The sequence below is a fragment of the Elaeis guineensis genome, chromosome 11 (genome assembly GCF_000442705.2).
Source record: "Elaeis guineensis isolate ETL-2024a chromosome 11, EG11, whole genome shotgun sequence".
Taxonomy (NCBI): Eukaryota; Viridiplantae; Streptophyta; class Magnoliopsida; order Arecales; family Arecaceae; genus Elaeis; species Elaeis guineensis.
The window spans coordinates 61,114,534-61,141,157 of NC_026003.2; the positions used below are offsets into that span (position 1 = coordinate 61,114,534).

The 26,624-nt window shown below is 49.7% G+C and overlaps 1 protein-coding gene across 3 annotated transcripts in view; it reads left to right on the forward strand.

Annotated features, from left to right (window-relative positions):
• Positions 1–591: 591 nt before the first annotated feature.
• LOC105034827 (DEAD-box ATP-dependent RNA helicase 8) overlaps positions 592–26,624 on the forward strand; it is a 55,008-nt gene continuing 28,975 nt past the window's right edge. For 2 of the 3 annotated variants that reach the window (XM_010910123.4, XM_029261733.2), the window contains exon 1: positions 592–1,179. In XM_010910123.4, the coding sequence (XP_010908425.1) occupies positions 941–1,179 (239 nt within the window). In that variant the 5' untranslated portion in view covers positions 592–940. The remainder of the gene's footprint in view (positions 1,180–26,624) is intronic. The other variant, XM_010910122.4, reaches the window with a different exon arrangement.

Here is a 26,624-nt window from a genome sequence, read left to right on the forward strand (position 1 = left end):
TCTGGTGTATACAACTCTCACTCCTCCTCTATAAATGGAGAAAAAAAGGAGACCCCCAAATAAGCTCTGACAAGGCTTCAAAATACTCTTTTCCTCTTACTATTCTTCAATTCTCAAATGATTTAAGTGTCGGAGAGTCCTCACTAGAAAAATTTTCGATTAGAGACATTTTATAGGTCTCGCTCTGTCTCCAAAATTAATTACTTCAGCATCATATTTTCTAACCAAGGATCTATCCTCCTCATCCCTTCTAAAGATTTCATCTCTTTATCCAATCGATGAGTCTTCATCCAAGGAGATCTCGATAATTGTTATGTATCGATGTCCGCTTCGTTCTCTCCGATTTGAGATTTGGTAGCGGTATGTTCGGCTTCACATGCCTAATGGAATTAGCCTTTTTTTTTTTTTTTTTTCCTCTCCATGGTAGGAAAATTTAGTCCATTTTCAACCGAAACCTACTTTAAGTAATATATCATCCTCCTACGGAAGAATTAGAAGCGGATCCCTATCCGCGGTATTGAAGTTTCGAGATCCATCTACGGGCTTTTCGGTCATTCCACATCTTGGGGTGCTACAATTAAAGCTAGGAAAAAGCCCTCCCACGAGAGTTGCTCCGCCCTTCTCCGACCACCTCTTCGTCCGCAGGGAAATGCTGTCATTTTGATCGCTCGATCCATCTGAACCCACCCTCCCTCTCACTTCCCTTCATCCGATCGGTGCTCCAACGATCCTCGAATCAACGCAGAAGCTCCTGAATCTCTCTTTTATTTCACCTCTATTCGCCCCTCCTCTACTCAAGGCCAAAATCCCTAGATTTGGATTGCAGTTTCTTGATTTCTTTCTTTTGTTTTCTTCGATTTTCTTTTGAACTTGGAGTAGGATTTAGTTCGTTTATCGGGTGATAGAATCGGTGCTTGAAGAACCGATCGAAATCGCGGAGATGAACTCTCGAGGTGGTAGATACCCTCCCGGAAACGGCAACGGCCGTGGAGGGAGCATGGGCGGAAACCCTAACTTCTATGCGAGAAACTCTCAGCAACAGCAGCAATATGTCCAGCGGAATCCATTGCAGGGCCAGCATAATCAGCAGCAGCAGTGGTTGAGAAGGAATCTGATGGGAGGCGATTCTGGAACCAGCGAAGTAGTGAAATCAGTTCAGTCTGATAGCATCGATTCCAGGTAAAACGAAGAAGATTTAAAGGAAAAAAAATATCTTTTGCTATGTAGCTTATATGTCCTAGTCTTTTTGCTGCTACGTTAAGAACCAAATGATACAAATGATGTTTTTTTTTTCTTTTTCTTTCCTTTGATACGGTGATATCCGGCTATAAAGAAAAGGGCTTGTTTTAGTTAGGGTTCTCGTAGCCAATATTGTTTCACTAAGTGCCAGAACACATACAAATGAATCCCGATGCTTTTCTTTATCAAGCATGCAGTATAAGTCCTCATTACCCTGAATTAGAAGGTGTCGTCATACTGGACTTAGTTTTTTTCCCGCCCGCTGCTGGAAGTCGGCTGCTGGAATAATGCGTGAGGATTTCATTATGTTGACAGCTGGTCAGATAATTCTGTCTAATTCTTTTTGGAAAACTTCCCAGGGCTGGAGGGCAGTTATGAAAGCTGATGGTGATCATGATGTGTATGTAGTTTGTCATGAAAATTGAAACCTGCACCATATATTTAAACTAAAGCATGTTAATTCTTGCCAGCTAAGTATTTTTAATCTCTCAGCAAGTTTATATGATAAGTGGACATATTGATCTTGAGGAGGAAATTAGAAGCAGAAATAAATAATCAGATTGGATGCTTTCTTAGAAAAAGAGAGAGAAAAAAGGGAAAGCCCCTGCTATGATCAACTACATTGGAGTGCCTAATTCACTTAATGTATGCAAAGACTCTTCATAATGACTGGCCATTTTTCACACATCTGTAAAACCATTCTAAGCAACTAATACCAGACTGGGTTGTTAGGCTAATTACTCTCAAGTGGCATTCCTTTGGTTTCTTATACATTTTTGTAGAATTCATACCTTCATATTTTTCATTTTCATTGCTTGTAGCCCACTGTGCACTAAAGCTTGTGCAGTGATGTTTCTTATGTCAAGAAATTCTCTTCATTTCTTCTCGATTTCTCATTCAGAACTGCTATAAAAAGACAAGGTAATATTGCTTCCTTGGTTAGTGGTTGGAGATTCAAATGGCATCGCAGTTAGATAAGAGCCTAAGAAATGCTTTGGTTGACATGCTTTGAAAGTGAAGGATGGAAAATGTGAAACTAATTAAAGGCATTCCATTCATGGGTACAAAACTGTTGTGCCGATAAATTTATATAATCAGATTTGGTAAGAAATAGAGTATGTAAAGCAATGTGAGATTTAGCAATTCATTACTTAAGGTGTTGGATCCATAGCTTATGTGTATCATCAAGCTGAAAATTCACCATGTTATGTGGAGAACAACATCTGAAACTCTATTCTCTCATCCTGACAGTTCCCTTCTGTTTTGTAGTTATTGGATAGACAAGCCTCCATTTCATATTCATTCTACTTGAACTTCAATTGGGACGGCTTCCCAAATCATGGTGATGCGGGTTGCATCACTCGAGTAATGAAAGAAAATATAGAAACACATTTATGGGGTCCTCTGCCCCTCAGTGTTCTGCTTGCCTGACAGATCACAATAGTTAGCATGCTAATGCTCCTAGGACGTAATATCTTGTTGCCTGACCATCTCCTCCATATAAAATTTCATTAGACATTGTATCTTCCTGATTTATTGCTGCTACCCCTTTTTGCTTTTGAAGTGATGTGGGCCTTTGCAAAAATCACTGGACATTAACAAGTCTTTGTATCAGCTGACGTTGCTCATTACTGAATATATTAAAGAGTTTTTTTTTAATATCTAAATGAAGAAAAAATTTTCTTTTGCCTGTTTGAAATATTATCTTGTAGTAATCATCTGCATTATGTTTCTCCTAAATATAGTATAGCCATATATAAAAGAGGTTTAGGGCATCTTTGGTTGGTAGAAAGTGCAAAAAATATGGGAACAACAACTTTCTGAAGTCGAGTTTGATGAGTCTTGAGTCCAACATAAGCATTCTGCTGGACAAAAGTTTGGTCAACATTGGTCATTTGCTTCAATTAGGAAGTCTGAAGTCAAAAGGTTGATTGGGGTATGGTGGCGAGCACCAAAATAAATCTCACCTACCAACTTGTTGGAACTCAACTTTGGCTTACCTTTAGTTGAAGTCAGCAAGACCCTTTTAGTGAAGTCAGAACTTGGTAACTTAGTTATCATACTTCGTGCAGACTTTGTTGGAACAAACAAAATGATGTTGGCACTTCCAGGGGAATCCTAGGTCAGACCCATGACTTACGTCAAACTAAACATGTCCTTGGTGAAGGCTTTTGCTACATATTCATGGTTTGGAAGGTATGGATCACTAAGGAAGGTAGAGAATCTTAATCCTGAATTTTAAAAAGGTCGAAGATGAATTTACCAGGGCTACACATTATGACAATTTTTGAAGTTCTGCAAAATAAAGAGAAATTCATGACAAATAAAACTTTAGAAATATTTGCAGGTCCTTTGGGAATAATTTGCAAAGATTTATTTATTTTTTGGTTCATGTTATGTCTCTTCTCCCTTTATATTGACTGGTTATATTGTACATGCTCTTGCATGTGTACTTAAGAAATAAAGGGATTCATAAATTAACAACATAATATAGATAAGTCATGTTATGTGAAAATCAGGCAATATTCTTTCTTGAAGAAATTTTAGTAGGAAATAATAATGGATGATTGTGTTAGTGCCACTTTTGGATGGCTTGGAGTTGTTGGGTGAAGTTAGACATGGGGTAAGAGTCTTGGATATATTCAAGTTTTTCTAAGGAAAGTTTTCTTGACCAATGTTCAAAATCCATATATCTCATTTTAAGAAGGGTTTTCATGTGCATAGGCAGCACAAAAGAGACTATGCAATGATTAATATTTGAATGACCCATCATAAAATGTCCTAGATGCTTAAGTTGATCATGGGGCCTTTTCTCTTGCAGCTTAATTTAAACAAATCCAAGATTATGAATACTTATTTGTCAAAGAGCTGATCCATGTTGGTTAGTGTTGGGTATAAAGTACCTCCCAGCCGAAGTTCGTGACGGGAATGATCCTTCAGGGATTCTATTGACTTCCGACCTTCGGCGACATCTCTCCGAACCCCTGGCGGCCGAGCCTCCGCAACACTCCCAAATTTTGCCGACGGATAAATCCCCACCAGCATCGATCGGATTCTTCGCGACGGACGGACTCCACCCAAGTTTCCACGTTGATCGACCACCTTCTAGACTTCGTCCGGACTCCTACGGGAGCCGGACTTCGCCTCCGACTTCACTTGCAGGCAGACCTCGTCCGGACTCTTACGGGAGCCGGACCTCGTCCCCGACTTCGGCTGCAGGAAGACCTCGTCCAGCCTCCTATGGGAGCCGGACCTCAGCCCCGACTCCGGCTGCAGGCAGACTTCGTCCGGACTCCTACGAGAGCCGGACTCCGCCTATGACTTCAATCACAGGCAGACCTCGTCCGGACTCCTACGGGAGCCGGACCTTGTCCCTGACTCCGGCTGCAGGCAGACTTCGTCCGGACTCCTACGGGAGCCGGACTCCGCCCACGACTTCAATCACAGGTAGACTTCGTCTGGACTCCTATGGGAGCCGGACCTCGTCCCCGACTCCGGCTGCAGGAAGACTTCGTCCGGCCTCCTATGGGAGCCGGATTTCGTCCCCGACTCTGGCTGCAGGAAGACTGCCCACGACTTCAATCACAGGTAGACTTCGTCCGGACTCCTACGGGAGCCGGACTTCGCCCCCAACTTCACTTGCAGGTAGACTTCGCCCGGACTCCTATAGGAGCCGGACCTCGTCCTCAACTCCGGCTGCAGGAAGACTTCGCCCGGACTCCTACGGGAGTCGGATCTCGTCCCCGACTCCAGCTGCAGGAAGACCTCGTCCGACCTTCTACGGGAGCCGGACTTCGTCCCTGACTCCGGCTGCAGGCAGACTTCGTCCGGACTCCTACGGGAGCCGGACTCCGCCCACGACTTCAATCACAGGTAGACTTCGTCCGGACTCCTACGGGAGCCGGACTTCGCCCCCAACGTCACTTGCAGATAGACTTCGTCCGGACTCCTACGGGAGCCGGACTCCGCCCATGACTTCAATTACAGGTAGACTTCGTTCGGACTCCTACGGGAGTCGGACTTCGAGCTTCTGTTGCAAGCGACCCATTCCGAGTTACCGCTGCAAATGATTTACTTCAAGTTCCTACCACAGCAGCCTTGGCCGAGACTCGACAAATGATCCCCGTCCGGACTTCTACGAAGATCGGACTCCAACCGAACTTCGGCCAACAGGCCTGGACTCCCTGGCAGGCCGCAGTAACGGTCACGACTCTGCTCCACTTCCTGCGACGGATTCCGCGCGGCTCCATCACTCCCTGGCAGGCCGCAGTAACGGCCACGACTCTGCTCCACTTCCTACGACGGATTCCGCGCAGCTCCATCACTCCCTGGCAGACTACAATAATAGCCACGATTCCACTCCACTACTCTTTGCAACAAACTCCTTCTGACCCTGAGCAGCCCACTGCCAGATCGTTACAAACATCGCTATCAGTCTGTTGCCCCCTCCGTCTATAAAAGGGGGATTCCAGATACGTTATTCTCTAAGCTCTCATTTCTTATCTAAAAACTCTGCTAAAATTTTCGTTCGAGCACTCCATTCTTGTTGAGGCAGAGAACTGACTTGAGCGTCGGAGGGTCTTGCCGGAGCAACCCCACCTCCGGTTTAGACTTCTTTTGCAGGTCCCGGCGGCGACCGCGACTTCCTCGACTCCAGCTTCTCCGACGCAGGCGGATTTTTGCACCAACAGGATTGGCGCTAGAGGAAGGGCCTGTGTCTTCGCAGTACCCTTGTTTTTAAAGGAGCGCTCAACGGGACCACCTCCGATCATTTTTTCCGGCGTCCTCTCCTCCTTCCTCCACTAGGTCTTCGCCCGATGCCTCCCCGCAAAGCATTCATGCGACGATCCACGGCCTCCGTGGCCAGATCCCAGGCTCCGGCCTCACCTCCAGTTTTCCAGCCTCCTCCTCCGGCAACGGCGGTTGGTACGGAGCAATTTGACCTACTGGTGCAGCAGGTCAGAGGTCTCATTGAAGCTGTGCAGGCCATACAGCAGCAGCAGCAGCCGCAGGCATCAGTGCGACTGGAGAGAGCATCACCAGAACACCAAAATTCGGCTGTAGGACGGGCCACTTGGGCCAGCCGTCCCGTCTTTCTCGAAAAGACAAATCCGAGGGTGGAGAGCCCTCAGCCAGATCACGATTCCACCCTTGGAATATCTCTACCTCCATTCTGCCAAAAGACCCTTGAGACCCGTAGTCGAGAAGATTTCCTGGACCGGAGGCTCCAGGAGATGAACCGGCGGATTGAAGAGCTCTGCCACGCTCCCCCTGCTTATAGTGAGGACATTTGTACTGACCCTCCCTTTTCTCAAATGATCATGCAGGAACCGATCTCGCTGAACTTCAAACTCCCTCAATTTGAAAGCTACGACGAGACTTCGGATCCGGTTGACCACCTGAAGGCCTTCCGGACGATGATGCTGCTTCATGGCGCACCCGACGCCATTCTATGCCGAGCCTTCCCATCCACCTTGAAAGGAGCGGCGAGGAACTGGTACTCGGCGCTGAAGCCGGGCACCATCTTTTTCTTTGATCAGATGAGCCACCAGTTTGTGGCTCATTTTGTTAGCAGTCGGCGTCCCCGGAAGGGTTCGGAGTCCCTCATCAACATCAAGCAGAGGGAGGGGGAGTCCATTCGGGCCTACATCAACCGTTTCAATGTCATCGCGTTGGAGGTCTGGAACTTGGACCAGTCGGTAGCGATGGCCGCCCTGAAAGGCGGCCTTCAGAAGAATGACCTTTTATTTTCCCTGGAGAAGTACCCCAGGAATTTTGCTGACCTGTTGGCTCGGGTCGAAGGGTACGCCCGAGCGGAAGAAGCCTTCAAAATGAGGGATGAGGAGACCGCGAGAGAGCGGCAGGCGGGAGACTCGAGTAAGCCCGCAGTCGAAAAAAGGCCGAGAGAAGCTCGGCCACGTTCTCGAACTCCTTCCGGGCACAAGCGTGTCCAGACTCCTCCCCGGGCACGCAGGCAGGGAAGCCCGGAGCGCCGAGCTCAGCGGGGCTCTCCCCCGGGAAAATTTCGCAGCTATGCCCCCCTCAACGCTTCGAAAACTCAGGTGCTGATGGAGGTCAGAGAGCAGCTCCCAAAGCCAGAGAGGATGCGCACGCACCCCGGGAAGCGCAATCCTAATAAGTTTTGCCTTTACCATCGTGACCACGGCCACGACACGGAGGAATGCATCCAGCTCCGAGACGAGATCGAGGAGTTCATCCGACGAGGTCGACTTGATAGGTTCATTCGGTGCCAGCCTGAAGGTAGAGACGATTGGCCAAGGGTCCTGCCGCAGCCTGAGCCGCCAAGGAGGGAAGAGCAGTCCGGAGATCGGCCTCCAATCGGGATCATTAACTCCGTCTCTGGAGGACTTCGACAGGAAGCAGACCTTCCACAGCGCTAGGATTTGAAAACTTGTAAATGTATAACGAATGACTCTATTTTAAATCAAGATTCCTTTCAGATCTGCACATCTTTTCCTTTTTGGCACGGACTTGTAACGACAGGGGACGACCCCTTCGGGCAACAAAAACAAACCCTAATATGAGCAAAGTCGAAGGCCCGGTTCCTCTTAGACCGGATGGGGGGAGAGGCCCCGCAACGTCCACATGTGCCCCTACAGCCATGTTAGGGACAGGAGGAGAACTTCGTCCTAACATGAGCAAAGTCGAAGGTCCGGTTCCTCTTAGACCGGATGGGGGAGAGGCCAAACAGCGTCTACATGCGCCCCCACAGCCATGTTAGGGACAGGAGGAGAACCTCGCCCTAACATGAGCAAAGTCGAAGGCTCGGTTCTCTTTAGATCGGATGGGGGGAGAGGCCCCGCAACGCCCACATGTGCCCCCACAGCCATGTTAGGGATAGGAGGAGAACCTCGTTCTAACATGAGCAAAGTCGAAGGCCCGGTTACACTCAGACCGGATGGGGGGAGAGGCCCCGCAGCGCCCATATGCGCCCCCATAGCCCTGTTAGCGACAAGAGGAGGACCTCGTCCTAACCTGAGCTAAAATCGATTACGTCAGAAATAGGGGAAGAACCCCGTCCTAATGCCAGTCGAGATCTGGTCATTTAAGACCAGATAGGAAGAAGGGAACCTTCCCAGCGACCCCTTCGCGCTTCCGCGACCCCACCAAGAGCAGAGGGAAAACCCTCACTCGGAAAAAGAAAAGGAAAAAGGGAAGGAGAGTTAAGAAGGAAAGCGACGGACTGCATTAGCGATGAATGGGAAACAAATTGCATCAAAGATGCAAGGAACCTCGTCTCAGCAAGGATTGTGGTTCTTATCAAAATCTCCGACCTTCAAGAAAGCTCTAAACACGAGCCAGAGATAAGGCGGCTTCCTCAGGGCGACGATAAGCCCGGACCTCCAAGCTTGAACTCCGAAAGGAGGCGTCAGACCTGAGTGGTCCCGGACAAATCAGCGGCCATAAACAGAAGGGTGGGTCAATGCGGTAGCGATCGGGTACTTCCGAGCGGCATCGATATCGGACAATACAAAAGCCGAAGGAAGCTCGGCAAATGACAATTCAACACATGAGTAAAAGAGATAACGAAAAATTCCCTTTGCATTAATTAAGTATATATTACAGAGCCCTTGAGGCTGAAGAAGAAAGATGACAAGACAAGCAAGCCGATGCGGCGACGACCAAGAACCTCTAGACGACATCGGCATCAAAAAGAAAAAGAAAAGCTACAACACCAACAAACAAACAAGCGGCAAAAGGAGACATATAGGAGGACGAAAGACAAAAAGAGCCCTAAGGGGGCCCGGCCTCCTCCGACCTCGAACTTTCGGCTTCGACCCTCGTCAGGGAGCGCCTTAAACTTTCGACTTTTGCTTCCAATTTCTTCTCTCTCATTAGTATCTCCATGTATCTTCGGTGAAATCGCTGGCTTTCATTCTCCGCCTCTCGACGCCTTTTTCTCAGGACCTCGGATTCTGCCTCCGCGTCCTTGACGGCCTGCTGCTCGCATACCAGCTGGATCTTTAATTGCTGCAGCTCGGCCTTCCCCTCCTCAAGGGCGACAGATAGCTCTTCTACGGTTTTCTCAGGGATTGGAGTTCGTTGGAATCCAGAGCGGGAGCAAGCTGAGCCCCTCCAGCTAGCTGCCTCTGAAGGCGGGCAACCTCGTCGGTCGCCATCCTGAGCTTCCCCCTGTATTCATCCACCTGCTTACACCAGTCGGTCCGGTACGCGTAATAGCTCGTCTCGGCATCCTGGAGCTGCTGCTGAAGGTCGGAGACCTTCTTCGACCATTCCCGGTCGCTGTCGGCCCGAGTAGGAAGCCGGGATGAGCTTCCTTTCAACTGGCTAATCCTCTCCTGTGCAGCCGACAGCTCCACTCTGAGGGAACTGATCTTGGCAGCTTGAGCCCAAGATCGATCGCTGGCGCGCTTCTTGTGTTCCTCAAGCTCCTTCTCGAAGTTCGCTTTCCTCCGGCTGTACTCCATGATCCCCTTCACGTGGAGGTTCCGAAAGCGGGTGGCCTCCGCGGTGGCTTCAGAGTGGCTCTCCCTCAATCTGCGAAGTTCGCCATCCATCTTCTTCGACCTCTTTGTCAAATAATGAACTTCCTTCTTCAGACGTTGGATCATGGACTTCAGCGGAATTCTCTGTGGCAGGGGAAGCGCTTCGGCAGGACACTGCCATCGGGAGGCAAAAGCGTCAAGGCGCATCTCATTGCAAAAAAAAAAAAAAAAGAAGAGAGGGGGAGCAGAGTGGAGAAGCCCTCCAAAAGGAGAAACCCGATTTTATTGAATAAATATTTCTTAAGGACAAGAGGGAAAAGAAAAAAAATTCCAATAAAGAAAAAATACAAGGTCAGAGGTCTCAGACCTCTGAGGTAGGGGTTGGAGAGCCCGATGTTCCCGGAAGGGGGGCTGCGGTGGCAGTAGCAGTGGGAGAGGGACTGGCTTCGTCTTCAGACGCCTCGCCCAGAAAGCTGAGGTCGAGCTCGAGAAATTTCTGGACTATCTTCTCCTGGCAGAGCTCGAATCCTTTGATGAATGCTTCTTGGCCGAACTTGACGTTCAGATCCCTCATCTCCGCAGAGGCCTTGAACTCCTTCACCGCTGGAGCCTTGGCCTCCGAGATCAGGACCGGGATCTGCTCCGCCAAGTTTGTGACCTCGGCCTCCGCCTTCCTCGCCGTCTCCTCTGAGGTCTGCTTCTCTTTCTCCAGGGCTTGCTTTTCTTTCTCCAGGCCCTCTTGGAGGGTGACTACCTCGGCTGCCTTCTCTTTGAGGCGGGCAGCTTCGGCCTGACGACTCTCCTCCGCCTGGATGGCATCTCTCGTCCGGTTCGTCGCCTCGATATTGGCAAGGAGCTGGTGCTCGATCTGCAAGGGCGGCTAGGAGGTCAGAACGAAGGTCGAGAAGCTAATTAAATGAAGGAGCGAGGAAGGGGCGAAAGGTGAATCTGTTTATCTCGAGAAAGGACTCAAGGGAGTCCCAAACCCGCTGTTCGGGATCGGCGCGATCAATCCTCTGGACGACCTCGAGCAGGATGCAGCCGTCAATCAGCCGTTTTATTAAGTCCCTGTCATTGAAGAGATTCTCTTCCGGCTCTTCTTCGGAATCGTGGGACTCTTCGATGGCAGCCTGGCGGCTACTCACCCTGCGGGCCACCGACTTTCTTCTCCCCCTTTTGACCCCGGGCGCCTCCGCGGAACGGACCCCCGGAATGGGAACCTCAGTGGGGGGACTCCTGGAAGAAGCCCGGGGAGCCGGAGGTTCGGCGTCCGAAGGAACTTCGACTGCGAAGGCCGCCTGGGCAGGCGTGGCCGAGCTCGTCTCCTCCGTTCTAGCCTTCTTCGCCGATCCGGAGGCTGCGGCGCCTTTTCTTTTGTGGGCCTTGAGACTCCTGGCGTGCATCCGTGCTGCTTCGGCGTCCATCCCTAAAAAAAAAAAAAAGAAAAAGAGAGAAAAAAGAAGAAAAATTAGTGACGGGGTAAAAAAGGAAGAAGTGGCGCCCCAAAAAAAAAAAAAGAAGAAGAGGAAAGGAAAGATGGGATACTCGCAGGATCCAGGGGACTCAGGTCGATGTTGAACAAAAACTGCTCCTTCAGAAGGTTGGGAAGGAAGGAGCCGAATAACCAAGAAGTCTCCGGGCGGCCTGAAGGTCGTCCTCCCCCAAGCTAGGAGCCCGACGGACAGAGTCCCTTAGGGAGCCCCAAGGGGACAATCCCAGCCTCAAGGTCGGGCAATGGACGAAGAGGTACTTCCCTTTCCGGTTATGGATTGAAGATGGAGCACCTTTCAGCAACCCCTTCTTGCCAAACTGGGGGGAGAAATACCACCAGTCCTTTGTCGAGGGGTGATGCTTGAAGGTGTAAAAGTGCCTAAACAAAGAAAGAGATGGCTGAACTTCGACTATATGGCAAAGGGAGGGGAACCCTATCAAAAACCTAAAGGAATTCGGCGCTACTGAAGCTAAAGAAATATCTAAGAAATGGAAGAGGGCGACGACGAAAGGCGGAAGCGGAAGCCGGAGTCCGGCACGGAAGGCCTCCTGATACAGGCAGAAACGACTAGGTGGGGGGGTGCTAGCCCGGTCGGAGGGACCAGGAAGCTCCAGATCATACTCCGGAGGAACTCCATACTGAACCCTTATCAGTAGAAGTTCGTCCGGAGTCAGAGAACAAGGTATGGCACTCGACGCAAAAATCGGACGAGGCCCAACCCTAGATGTGGGTTCGTCTACAGTGTGGGGGTCTTGGGGGGCTGACGCGGACGAACTCCTGGAACCACTAGAGGCGGAGGTGCCGGAAGACATTTCAAACGAAGACCCTAAAGATCTCGGAGAAATCAGGCGGGACAAGGGGCGAAAGGTTTGCGGGAGACCAAACCAGAGGAAGGCGGCAGAAGAAAAATGGAGGAGAAAAGACCCCTAAATGGCAAGAAGAAAAACGAAGATTCCGGGACTAACCTAGATCGCTCTGAAGGATGTAGAGGAGCGAGGACAGGGACGACTCGAAGAACGCTTAGGGCCAAGGCGAACGCCAAAGAGGGTCAGAGCTCTCGGAGAGAAGGCAGACACCCACGGAACTCTCAGGCGGAATGGGACTCCTGAAGGCGGAAAGGCGGGTTTAAATAGACCCTGAAATCCGACGCTATAATGATCGCGGATCTCCCAGGCCGACCCACACTCGCCACGTGTTCCACTCGCCACCGCAGGCGGCTAAAAGTGGCTGACAGCTGACAGAGCCATTGCTGCGCCGTGTCTGGGCCAACGTACCAGCGGGAATTCCAAAAGGTCCCTTCGGATCGCCCCGATTTGAAAAGACTCCAGCATGCGCGCATTTAATGCCAGAATATCCGAGGGCGATCGTGCACGGGATTCAAGAGGACAACTTCGGCTGCGAAAATTTCTCTGTACTTCCTTCGTTCGAAATTCGAAATCGAAAGTAGGGGGATTGGTGTTGGGTATAAAGTACCCCCCAGCCGAAGTTCGTGACGGGAATGACCCTTCAGGGATTCTACTGACTTCCGACCTTCGGCGACATCTCTCCGAATCCCTCTAGCGGCCGAGCCCCCGCAACACTCTCAAGTTTTGCCGACGGATAAACCCCCACCAGCGTCGACCGGATTCTTCGCGACGGACGGACTCCACCCAAGTTTCCACGTTGATCGACCACCTTCTAGACTTCGTCCGGACTCCTACGGGAGCCGGACTTCGCCCCCGACTTCACTTGCAGGCAGACCTCGTCCGGACTCCTACGGGAGCCGGACCTCGTCCCCGACTCCGGCTGCAGGAAGACCTCGTCCGGCCTCCTATGGGAGCCGGACCTCAGCCCCGACTCCGGCTGCAGGCAGACTTCGTCCGGACTCCTACGGGAGCCGGACTCCACCTACGACTTCAATCACAGGCAGACCTCGTCCGGACTCCTACGGGAGCCGGACCTCGTCCCCGACTCCGGCTGCAGGCAGACTTCGTCCGGACTCCTACGGGAGCCGGACTCCGCCCACGACTTCAATCACAGGTAGACTTCGTCCGGACTCCTACGAGAATCGGACCTCGTCCCCGACTTCACTTGCAGGTAGATCTCGTCCGGACTCCTACGGGAGCCGGACCTCGTCTCCGACTTTGGCTGCAGGAAGACCTCGTCCGGCCTCCTATGGGAGCCGGACCTCGTCCCCGACTCCGGGTGCAGGAAGACTCCGCCCACGACTTCAATCACAGGTAGACTTCGTCTGGACTCCTACGGAAGCCGGACTTCGGCCCCAACTTCACTTGCAGGTAGACTTCGCCCGGACTCCTACGGGAGCCGGACCTCGTCTCCGACTCCGGCTGCAGGAAGACTTCGTCCGGACTCCTATGGGAGCCGGACCTCGTCCCCGACTCCGGCTGCAGGAAGACTTCATCTGGCCTCCTATAGGAGCCGGACCTCGTCCTCGACTCTGGCTGCAGGCAGACTTCGTCCGGACTTCTACGGGAGCCGGACTCCGCCCACGACTTCAATCACAGGTAGACTTCGTCCGGACTCCTACGGGAGTCGGACTTCGCCCCCAACGTCACTTGCAGATAGACTTCGTCCGGACTCCTACGGGAGTCGGACTCCGCCCACGACTTCAATTATAGGTAGACTTCGTTCGGACTCCTACGGGAGTCGGACTTCGAGCTCCTGTTGCAAGCGACCCACTCCGAGTTCCCGCTGCAAACGATCTACTTCAAGTTCCTACCACGAGCAGCCTTGGCCGAGACTCCTCGACAAATGATCTCCGTCCGGGCTTTTCTACGAAGACCGGACTCCAATCGAACTTCGGCCGACAGGCCTGGACTCTCTGGCAGGCCGCAATAACAGCCACGACTTTGCTCCACTTCCTGCGACGGATTCCGCGTGGCTCCATCACTCCCTGGCAGGCCGCAGTAACGGCCACGACTCTGCTCCACTTCCTGCGACGGATTCCGCGCGGCTCCATCACTCCCTGACAGACCACAATAATGGCCACGATTCCACTCCACTATTCGCAACAAACTCCTTCTGACCCTGGGCAGCCCACTGCCTGACGGTTACAAACATCGCTATCAGTCTGTTGCCCCCTCCGCCTATAAAAGGGGATCCCAGATACGTTATTCTCTAAGCTCTCATTTCTTACCTAAAAACTCTGCTAAAATTTTCGTTCGAGCACTCCATTCTTGTTGAGGCAGAGAACTGACTTGAGCGTCGGAGGGTCTTGCCGGAGCAACCCCACCTCCGGTTTAGACTTCTTTTGCAGGTCCCGGCGGCGACCGCGACTTCCTCGACTCCAGCTTCTCCGACGCAGGCGGATTTTTGCACCAACAGTTAGGAAGCCCATGGGATGGGAATTTGGATTTTGAGGAAGGGGAGGATTAGGTTGGATGCATATACCAGATTGAGATGTGATAGAGTTATAGATAGGGTGGAAATCTTAGATTTCTCCAAGTTATGAGAAAGAGTTTTCTTAAGCTGAGATTAAATTGGGTATCCTGCTTTGATGAAATTGGGGTTCATGAAACTATTTTTATGGATAGGGGTACTTTGGGGTATAAGTATAAAGATTTAGAAATTAGGCTGAAATTGAATCGGATATGGATTGGGTACCAACATATCCATATCCATATTTGTTTTGTTTGACAAATACAAATATAGATATGGATATTATTCGGATGCAAAAATTCATATCCATATTTGTTTGAAACATATATGGATACTATTCGAATACTGAAAGTTTGGATATAATTACGGATATAAGTTGGATAATTAAACTTTACAACTATAGAATTAAAGATATTACTAAATAGATGATAAATCAAGTTAATAGTATGTTTATATGGTTGTATATATATATATTTTTAAAAAATAATAAGTATATTATAAAATTGTATAGGATTACTGGTAGATTTGGATATTCGGATACAGATTGGATAGTTGTTTATTCAGATCCATATCCATATCTATTTTTCTTTGACAGATATGGATACGGATATGAATATTAGTTAGATCCTCAAATTTCTGTCCGTATCTAAATTGATTCGGATATAAAAATAAATCCGGACGGATATTATCCATACCGCTTTCACCCCTAGAAATTATTCCCACATTTATATAGTTGTTAGAATAGATTTCTTGAATGTTTTGCTGTGTTCTCAGGTGTATATATATAATTATAGCAACTATAAATTTTTTCTAACAGCTTTCAGTGGTATTTTTAAATTATAGTAAGTCTTCAGTTTGCCAAAATGTTGTACAAGATGTCACAATTGAGACAAGATCGACCCAATAATTTCCTTCATTGTACATTTCATATACCTCTTTATGATCTGGGAAGCATGAGATGTGATGATATTTTATATATCTCATCGGTATGGTGCTTCCACAGGGATTCTCTCTACCCCCACACTTCACCCCCCCTGCATCCCCCCTCTCCCTGGCCAAAAAAGAAAGAAAGAAAGCAAGAAACCACCCAACATCATTCCCTCCCCCCCCCTCCTCTCCCCCCGCATCCTCCTTCCTTCCACTCACTCTCATTGAAATTCACCTACTTTTGGAGGGCTACTGTCAAAGTGACATAAAATAATTGATAATAGTTGTAGATGACACAAATGGGTGGAAAAGGGGAAAAAATTGGTTTTTGTTATTTTAACAGCAACTATTCCATTTTGTTGTGCTCTTCTCTTTGTTGCTACCTCTTTTCCACAACTCTTTTGGATCTCTTGGCTGATCTTTATTTTCAAGTGGTCTATTTTGATGTGTAGGAGGAAATAAAAGAGCATCTAGGTAATCAAAATCATTTGCCTAGTTACTAGGCTCCTTATAAATCCAAGGTCAGAGAGATTTAACTTCATAATACACTGACAGAATTCACTTAGGCTGTGTGATGCCTGTGCATGCGATTTAAGATACCATGGCTTGAACATTGTACTTCTATGGAAAATTTTCTTGGCTATACTCCTGATTCTTAGCCTTTATTCAATTAGGAGTTTCCAGCTTAATAGTTATGCATCATATCTCAAACATTTTGTGAGCTGATTTAGGAAATCAAAATTTGATTAGGAGTTTTCAGCTTTACAGTTATGTGTCATATTGCAAACCTTTTGTGAGTTGATTTGTGATTTCCTAAATTTTTAAGTAATAGTGTATCTTAGACCTGCTGGATCCTTGACCTTTCTCCCCCCTTAACTATTCTTAAATTGTCATTTAGAAAGCAGGCAGCTCCAAAATGTTATTAGCATGTGCACACATCCAAATATGCTTTTGAGTTGGAGATAAGCGGCAAGTCATCATGCTGTGCATGTGTATTAGAGCTGTGATTAAACTTTATCTCATTTGGATTTTAAGCAACTCATCGCAAACTAAGATGGTGCTTTTTCCTTTTTCCTAGTTAGCATTTATAGGTCTTGAGTCTTATTTGACTATTTTCTAGTAAGTTTGGATTTGTAGGTATAACTCTGGATTCTTGATATCTATTTTAGTGTTTTTTTGTTTGTAGATCCACTGAAGCTAGGGTAGTGATGTTGATTGTTTTCACTCTATATAGACATGGACTCAAATATGAGTGTCACTTTTGAATCTTGATTTCTTCAAATCTTGAAGAATTTTTTGTTGTGGACTTGTATCCAAGTGGTCTATGCCTATCCATCCCTAAGTTTTGATGCGAGCTTGCTAGCAGAAAACTTCAACCTTCGGTGACGTATATGCTTCGGACACTCCACAGAAACTTGAATCTGCACCTACTTTTCAAGGTTTTCCTTATTTCAAGTGTTTTTAAAATGTCCGCTTCCCTGCACTTGTACCCACTCTCTGTAGCCCTGCTTCTAGTAACAAAGGGTGTGAGTACTCTGGCATAAACTGAAGAATTTGGTTAACCTATGTGTTAATCAATCCAGTTTGTCTTTTCTCCTTAGACTAGCTGAAAATGCTATTCAAAACCACATTGGCAACATCATATGCATATAGGCATGCCTGATGCGCAGTGCGTATTAAAGGCATGGTACAGGACTAAGATATGTTCCAACAATCATGTTACATATTAATTTAGTTGATGGTGAATGAGCACATAAATGATCAAATACTGTCTGATCTTGGGGATAAGATGGACAAGTGGAAATAATTCTGATAATGACCATACTTAGAAGTGGAAGAGGTACGTATCTGACAAAACAAGTTCAGATCTGTGGTTTGCTCATTCAAGGTATGGGACCTACAAGTTGGTGTGGATCTTCATCCTTAAAATCCATATCAGGTTAAATAAAACATGAAAGTGGACCATGTAGTTAAGAATTGAAAATGGCAGTTGACCATGTAGCTCAGAATCAAAAATGACATCTTAACTTTTTGTAACCATGGTCAAGAAATTTCATCTTTCATCTCTTTTTGTTACTCTGGTCGAGTGTATCTTGTTCCTTTCATATTTTAGGAAAAAATGTTTCAATGTAGATACTTTGTAAAGTAACAAAATACATGTTATATGAATGATTTGAGCTCATTTCTGAAGACAACAGTAAAAGCTCGAAGGAACATCTAAGGGATTGCTAGCAACCTACATTATTACAAATTACCACAACCAACTAAGAAGTGGCCCTAATATAGGTGTATAACCACCTTTCAATTTATTTCTTCTGCCAGACCTTTTCTCCTTAATTATTGCACTTGTGCTTGTCTTAAAGTGTATCGGAACTTTCAGATTGAAGTTGAGAAGAATGTTCTTTTAAAGCAAGACATGTTTTATCAGCACTTCTTATAGTAGAAAATAATGAGATGTAATAATTTCGTGAAAGATCCAAAAGCAAGGTTTGTCATACTGTGCCGAACCGGTCGGTACACCCCGTTTCGTACCGAACCGATGGAAAATCGGTACGATTCGGCCGGTAAATTCGGTACACCGGTGGTACGGAAGAAAAAAAAGAGAAAAAGTGAGAAAGAGAGAGGAGGAGAGGGAGGAAGGTGGGAGCCGTCGGAGGCCGGCTGCGACTGCCGAAGGACTTCTGAGTCCCGTATCGTCCGATAGGGCTTTCAAGAGAATGAGAAAGAGAGAGAGAGTGCTCGGGGGAGAGGGATCTACCGGACGGATGGCGCCTCCGTTGCGAGGCCCCCGATGGCCGGCGAGCCGACGCCGATGGCCTGAGGACGGTCGAGCGGGCAGAGCCCCTCCGTGGCTCCACCCCCTTCTTCTTTTTCGAAACAGGCGGTCGTCTGTTTTGATTTTTCTTTTTTCTTTTTGGTTTTAAACTCATGAAGTCGGCAATCCAGTTGTCGACTTAAGGGATTTTTTTTTAAAAAAGATAAAAATCGTGAAGCCGGCAAACTATTTGCCGGCTTCACTTAAAACTATATTTTTTTAAAAAGCTCACGAAACAGGGACGGTGCCCCTGTTTCATGCCCGCGATGCCGCGCGCGTGGACTGCGCTCTCCGACGGCCCCTCCGGCTCCTTACCCTCTTTCTTTTTCTTTGTTCCTCCTCCTCTCTCTCTATTTCTCTCTTTTCCTCTCTTTTTCTTCTTCCGGTTCGGGTCTGCTTGCCTTTGTCGGTTCGGTATGGTATGAAACCGTACCGCCGGCCGGCCATATCGGTTCAGCATACCTTGCCTGAAAGACTAAAAGTATGTTGTCTGCCCTCCCTTAAATATTGATTACAACAATGCCTTTTTTTTCAAAAGATTTTTGCAATATAAAGTTGCTTAATGAGTACTACGAGTGTGATGGCATAGCGAACATGGTAGAGAAATATGTAGTTATCTGCAGCACAAATCCAAGCATGGAAGGCAAAGTTAATGCATTAATATATGGAAAAATATCGATGATGAGCATAGGAAATGTAATAGTGCATTAACATCATTGAAAGCTATGCTGTTCTTGCTTTCTACATGTATATAATAGCAACATTGTCATGAAGCATGGCTTATAATTTTGGTATTGAATCATGTTTTATTTAAGCAGTGGGTTGACACATTTAGAATATCCTTTTTTTCGATGATTCTTCGTCGGAGTGGACAGAAGCTATAGAAGTAACAATTTAAGATCAAAACATTTACAAGGGAAAGATAACCAAAACATGATTAACCATGTTGCATGTTAATTAGATAATTCATATGAAAGTCAAGGGCTTTTACTTGACTTGGAAATCAACTAGACAATGATTTCATGTGGTCAATTTGTAGAAATATTTGGGAGAAGAGTGGGCATCATTAGGGTATTGCATGAAGCTATATGATGTGTGTTAAAGAAAATGAGTATAAGTCATTGCATTAATTAGTTATTACTACTATGGTGGTGAAGGGGTGGAAAGCTGTTCCAATGATTTATTGCATGGGCAAGTGATATTTAATCTATGTAAGCATCAAGTGATGTTTTTTTTAGTACTTACACATATAGCTGTAAGAGTGAGAGAGTGTGTGTATTTATTATTATGCTGGGCCTATTGAAGACCCCTACTATGTGTTGCTGGTGGATGACATACAGCGCACTGACCATTTTTGAGAATAGGGATTCAGTTATTGAGGATAACATTGAAAACTGAGTGAAAATTAGTTACTCTAAAGTTCAAATGGAAGTCCGATGGTTAGAAAATGCGGCACCAAATAATTGTCAAGTTTTACTAAATAATAATTGCCTTCTTTGTTCTGGGCTTATTATATGAAGATGGGTAGATAATTTTTTTAAAAGTATAATTACATTAGGATGTGTTGGTGCAAAAATCCGCTTACGCCGGAGAAGCTGGAGTCGGGGAAGCCGCGGTCGCCGCCGGGACCTGCAAGGGAAGTCTAAACCGGAGGTGGGGTTGCTCCGGCAAGACCCTCCGACGCTCAAGTCAGTTCTCTGCCTCAACAAGAATGGAGTGCTCGAACGGAGAATTTAGCAGAGTTTGAGATAAGGAAAATGAGCTTAAAGAATAACGTATCTGGTCCCCCTTTTATAGGCGGAGGAGGCAACGGATTGATGGCGACGTTTGTAACCGCCTGGTAGTGGGCCGCCCATGGTCAGGGGAATTGATTGCGAAAGATAGTGGGGTAGACCCGTGGCTATCGTCATAGCCCGCCACGTAGGGCCTGTCGCAAGTAGTGGAGCGGCGTCCGTTGCCGCTAGTTGTCAGCAAGTAGTGGGATCGTGCAGCACCTGTCGCAGGGAATGGAGCAGCATCGTGGCCGTTGACACAGCCTGTCAGAGAGTAATGGGTCCGCCGCAGGGGGCGATGGAGCCGCACGGAATCCGCTACAGGAAGTGGAACAGGATCATGGTTGTTACTGTGATCTGCCAAGGGGCGCGGATCTGTTGATCGAGGCTCGGCAGTGGTCGGAGTTTGGCCTTTGTAGGAGTCCGGGAGGGGTCCTCCTTTTGGTTGAGGTCGTGGGTGGAGTCCGGCTCCAGCAGCTGATACTGAGGTCGGAGAGGCGGAGCCCGGCTCTCGTAGGAGTCCGGGCGGAGCCGTCCTGCTGTCGATGGCGGAGCCCGGCTCCCGTAGGAGTCCGGGCGAAGCCGTTCTGCTGTCGAGGGCGGAGCCCGGCTCCCGTAGGAGTCCGGGCGAAGCCGTTCTGCTGTCGATGGGGAGCCCGGCTCCCGTAGGAGTCCGGGCGAAGCCGTTCTGCTGTCGATGGCGGAGCCCGGCTCCCGTAGGAGTCCGGGCGAAGCCGTTCTGCTGTCGATGGGGAGCCCGGCTCCCGTAGGAGTCCGGGCGGAGCCGTTTTGCTGTTGATGGCGGAGCCCGGCTCCCGTAGGAGTCTGGGCGAAGCTGTCCTGCTGTCGATGACGGAGCCCGGCTCCCGTAGGAGTCCGGGCGGAGCCGTTCTGCTGTCGATGGCGGAGCCCGGCTCCCGTAGGAGTCCGGGCGGAGCCGTTCTGCTGTTGATGGCGGAGCCCGGCTCCCGTAGGAGTTCGGGCGAAGCTGTCCTGCTGTCGATGACGGAGCCCGGCTCCCGTCGGAGTCCGGGCGGAGCCGTTCTGCTGTCGATGGCGGAGCCCGGCTCCCGTAGGAGTTCGGGCGAAGCTGTCCTGCTGTCGATGACGGAGCCCGGCTCCCGTAGGAGTCCGGGCGAAGCCGTTCTGCGGGCGAAGCTGTCCTGCTGTCGATGACGGAGCCCGGCTCCTGTAGGAGTCCGGGTGAAGCCGTTCTGCTGTCGAGGATGGAGCCCGGCTCCCGTAGGAGTCCGGGCGAAGCTGTTCTGCTGTCGATGGCGGAGCCCGGCTCCGTAGGAGTCCGGGCGAAGCTGTCTTGCTGTCGATGGCGGAGCCCGGCTCCCGTAGGAGTCCGGGCGGAGCTGTCCTGCTGTCGATGACGGAGCCCGGCTCCCGTAGACTGTCTTGCTGTCGATGGCGGAGCCCGGCTCCTGTAGGAGTCCGGGCGGAGCTGTCTTGCTGTCGATGACGGAGCTCGGCTCCCGTAGGAGTCCGAGCGAAGCCGTCCTGCTGTCGATGGTGGAGCCCGGCTCCCGTAGGAGTCCGGGCGGAGTCCGGGCGGAGCCGTTCTGCTGTCGATGGCGGAGCCCGGCTCCCGTAGGAGTCCGGGCGAAGCCGTTCTGCTGAGGATTTCGGCTGTGGGTATTTTATACCCAACACCAGTCCCCCTACTTCCGAGTTTGAATTTCAAGCGAAGGAAGTACACACAGAGAGAGATGTGCACAGCCGGAATCACCCCTTCGAATTCTGTGCACTGCCGCCCCCAGATATTTTGACATTTAATGCGCGCATGTCAGAGTCTGCTTTTCGGCGAAGGCGACCTGAAGTGTCTTTTCGGAATCCCCGTTGAAACGCGATCCCAAGCGTCGTGCTGCGGGAATTTGTGAGCGGTCAACCCTCGATGGCGATGAAGGGGATAAGCGCGACACGTGGCACACACCAGCTGGCCCAGGAATACACGCCGCCATAACTGCGCCAGGGTCCGTCGGCTATTTAAACCCCTCAGTCCCTTCGTGGCTTCATCCTGGCGCTTTCTTTTCGTCTGAGAGTCTTGCTTCTCTCGCCCCAGTCCTTGTCTCCTTCCCTCGCACCATGTCCTCTACTCGGGAGGCTGTTCTTGAGGGAATTTTTAGGGCTTGGAGGAAGGTGAGGAGGAGAACGGCGGCCGGTGAGAATCTTCGTCGTTCTAAAGGGAGCCCAAGGAAGAATTCTTTCAACAACAGAGGTTTAATAACGGGGGCTGTCGGTGAAGTTATTCTGCCCGCGAATTTCGGAGTAGCAAGGCGGGGTGATACCGGTCAAGAGGGCAGAGCAGTCGTCATAAGCCATGATGGGATCCTTGACGCCGTCGGGGTCGAGAGACCAGAGGCGGTCGGCGTCGACGGCGGGGCAGTAGAACTTGTTGCGGGGACGGTGGAAGTAACGCATGCCGACCTTGCCGGAGCGTCTTGGGTGGTGGCCGTCGTGGTGCGTTCGGAGATGAGGCACATCTCTGGTGTCGCTACCGCTCCTGAAGCGGCTACGGTTCTTCTTGAAACAGGTCTTCGCTACTGCCGCCGTTGCCCTTACCGCCTCCGGAGTCTATCCCACCCCTTTCCCGCCAAGGTTGGGACTTCGGAGACAGAATGAGGCGAGATGGGGCGAGAGCTGTTACACGCACTGGAGAACGCGACTGAGAAGGATAGAGACGGAGAGGGGAGTTCGTAGCTCGGAGCAGCCTCCGGTTCGTCCTGCCCGAATCGTGCTTGCGAGACTTGTGATGACGTGTATCTCTTTTTCCTTCTTCTTTTTCCCCTGACCCACCGGGTCCTGTAACGTATACTTCTGTTAAACGAGAAAGTGATTTTGGTACCTTGTTTGCATCTTGTGTTAAATAGTTGTCTGTCGAACTTCTTCATTTTCCTTTCCTTCTCTTTGTCTTTGTTACGTCGTCCCAAGGTCGTCGGCGACCTCTTCAGTTCATGTGGGGTCGTTATTCGTCGAGCTCCTTTTCGGCTTTTATGCCGTTCGAAGATACCCACTTGTCAGGTTTGCTTGGATTTTTCTCCGCTGAAGTCGGGGCTAAGTTCGGCTCCCTTGATAGTCCGAACGGAGAAGCCCTCCTGAAGTTGGAGTAGCCCGGCTCTCGTAAGAGTCAGGGCAAAGTTTTCCTGTAATCAAAGTCATAAGCAAAGTCCGGCTTCCGTAGAAGTCCAGGCGGGGTTGTCCTGTAGCTGATGTTGGCGATGGAGCTCGGCTCCCGTAGGAGTCCGGGCGAAGTCTTTTTTGTTATTGGAACCCGGCTCCCGTAAGAGTCCGGGTAAAGTCTTCTCTGCCGTTAGAACCCGGCTCCCGTAGGAGTCCGGGCCTTTCATTTTGCTTGAGCTGGCGTGAGGTTCTCCTCGTGTTCCTGACACGGCCGCGGGGGTACATTGGGGCGTTGTAAGGCCTCTCCCCTTATCCGGTCTAAAAGAACCGGGTTTTTGACTTTGCTCAAGTTAGGGCGAAGTTTTTCTTCTGTCCCTAACAGGGCTGTGGGGGCACATATGGGCGCTGCGAGGCCTCTCCCCCCATCCGGTCTAAAAGAACCGGGCCTTCGACTTTACTCAAGTTAGGGCGAGGTTCTCCTCCTGTCCCTAACAGGGCTGTGGGGGCACATATGGGTGTTGCGAGGCCTCTCCCCCCATCCGGTCTAAAAGAACCGGGCCTTCGACTTTGCTCAAGTTAGGGCGAGGTTCTCCTCCTGTCCCTAACAGGGCTGTGGGGGCACATATGGGCGTTGTGAGGCCTCTCCCCCCATCCGGTCTAAAAGAACCGGGCCTTCGACTTTGCTCAAGTTAGGGCGAGGTTCTCCTCCTGTCCCTAACAGGGCTGTGGGGGCACATATGGGCGTTGCGAGGCCTCTCCCCCCATCCGGTCTAAAAGAACCGGGCCTTCGACTTTTATAAGGTTGCCCTCTCGTTTTTGATACAGTCTGCTTGAATTGTCCCAAGACAAATGGGCACGCATTTTTTGATTAGGACGAAATTACTGGTAGTACATCCGTAAGTTTTCTGAGCTCCAAGGTCGCGGGAGGTCGGTTCCTCCGAGCTCCTTAAGATAATAAGCTCCAGGCCGGACTACTTCTTTGACCTCATATGGTCCCTCCCAGTTTGGGGCAAGCTTCCCCTGGCCCTGTGGTTGTGAGACAGCAGCTCGTCGGAGCACTAGATCCCCTGCTTTAAATGCCTTGTTCTTGACTCGGGCGTTGTAATATCGGGCAACTTTCTGTCTGTAGGCTGCCATTCGAACCTGAGCAATCTCCCGCCTTTCCTCCAGTAGGTCGAGGTTGGCTCTGAGACTTTGCGCGTTTTGGGGTTCGTCGAATGCCACGACTCGTGCCGACGGGAGTTTAAGCTCGATCGGGATGACGGCTTCCGTACCAAAGGCTAAAGCAAAGGGAGTCTCCCCTGTAGGCAACCTCTGGGTGGTTCGATACGCCCATAGCACATGATAAAGTTCGTCCGCCCAAGTTCCTTTTGCTTTTTCGAGCCTGGTCTTAATCCTCTGCAAAAGGGTTCTGTTAGTTACCTCAGCTTCGCCGTTCGCCTGAGGATGGGCCACTGATGTGAAGTTGTGGGAGATGTTTAGATCTTCACAGAATTCAGCAAATCTGGCTCCCGCGAATTGCCGTCCGTTATCAGTGATTAGGGTTCTAGGCAAACTGAACCTGCACACGATCGATTTCCAGACGAAGTCCTGCACTTTCGCTTCTGTGATTTTGGCTAGTGGCTCGGCCTCGACCCATTTGGTGAAGTAGTCGATTGCTACAAGGAGGAATTTCCTTTGACCAGACGCCATGGGAAAGGGGCCAAGAATATCCATCCCCCATTGCGCAAAAGGCCATGGGGCACTCAAGGGTGTGAGCTCGGTAGCAGGTTGTCTCTGGACGTTGGCGTATCTCTGGCATCGATCACACTTTTTGACATATTCGATTGAATCATGATGCATTGTTGGCCAGTAATATCCTTGGCGGAGTAGCTTGTGGGATAGAGACCTGGCACCCAAATGGCTTCCGCAAGCTCCCTCGTGTACTTCCCATAAAGCGTAGTCAGCTTCTGAGGGTCGGAGGCATTTCAAGAGGGGCAAGGAGTACGATCTTTTGTACAATTTGCCCTCATAAAGGATGTACCGGGAGGCTTGATTTCGGAGTTTCCGGGCTTCTTTCGCGTCCTGGGGGAGAATCCCATCTCTAAGATAGGTTATCAGCGGGTCGACCCAGTTGGGCTCGTGGTCGATCTCCATTACGAGCCGCGGTTCTTCCGTACTCGGATGTTTTAAAACTTCAAAGAGGACGCCTTTGGGTAATTCGGCCGGAGCCGATGTCGCCAGTTTGGAGAGAAGATCGGCTCTGGTATTCTCCGACCTTGGGATTTGCCTGATGTCGAAATTGCCAAAGGCAGGAGTGAACTCCTTCACCTTCTCAAGATATTTGGCCATACTATCCTCCCGCGCTTCAAAGCTCCCGCTGACTTGCCCCACCACAAGTTGGGAATCGCTGTGCACTCGGAGTTGACCTATTCCAAGCTCCCTGGCGATCCTCAATCCTGCGATCAGAGCTTCATATTCCGCTCCATTGTTTGTTGCGGGGAATTCGAAACGCAGAGCGTACTCCGCAACGACTCCTTCCGGGCTGGTCAAGATCAGGCCTGCACCCGCGCCAGTCATGTTGGAAGATCCGTCCACATGGAGGGTCCAAAAGCGATCGGAGGAACTGGCTTCTTCGTCGGGGGAGTTCGGTTGAGTCTTCAGGTCGTCAATTTTGCTTTGCTCAGGTTCGGCCTCCTCGGGGATGGTGCATTCTACTATGAAATCCGCCAATATTTGGCCTTTATTGTCGGTCTAGGTTTGTAGTTGATGTCGAATTCTGTGAGCTTGATTGCCCATTTCGCCATTCTCCCAGAGGTGTCAGCTCGGTGTAAAACCGCCTTGATCGGTTGGTCGGTGAGTAACGTCACCGTGTGCCCTTGAAAGTAAGGCCGGAGTCTCCGAGCTGCAATCAACAAGGCGTAGGTCAGTTTTTCTAATTTAGTATACCTGGTCTCGGCGTCCCTCAACACGCGACTAATGTAGTAGACCGGTCGCTGGACTTTCATTTCCTCTTTAACAAGGACAACTGCAAGGGCTGTGAGAGAGACTGCCAGGTACAAAAATAGTTCCTCAGGCTCGGGCTTCGCCAGCAGTGGGGGCGAGCTAAGGTAGCTCTTTAATTCTTCGAATGCCTGTTGGCATTCAGAGGTCCAACAGAAGTTCTTCGGTTGCTTGAGGGTTTGAAAGAAGGGCAAACATCGTTCGGCCGACCTCGCGACAAAGCGATTAAGAGCCGCAACTCTTCCCGTGAGGCACTGAACCTCCTTGATCGACCTTGGGGCAGTCATATTTTGGATGGCGCGAATTTTCTCCGGATTGGCCTCGATCCCGCGCCCCGATACCATGAAGCCCAGGAACTTTCCTGAGGTTACCCCAAAGGCGCATTTGGTCGGGTTCAGCTTCATTCTATACTTTCGAAGAGCGCC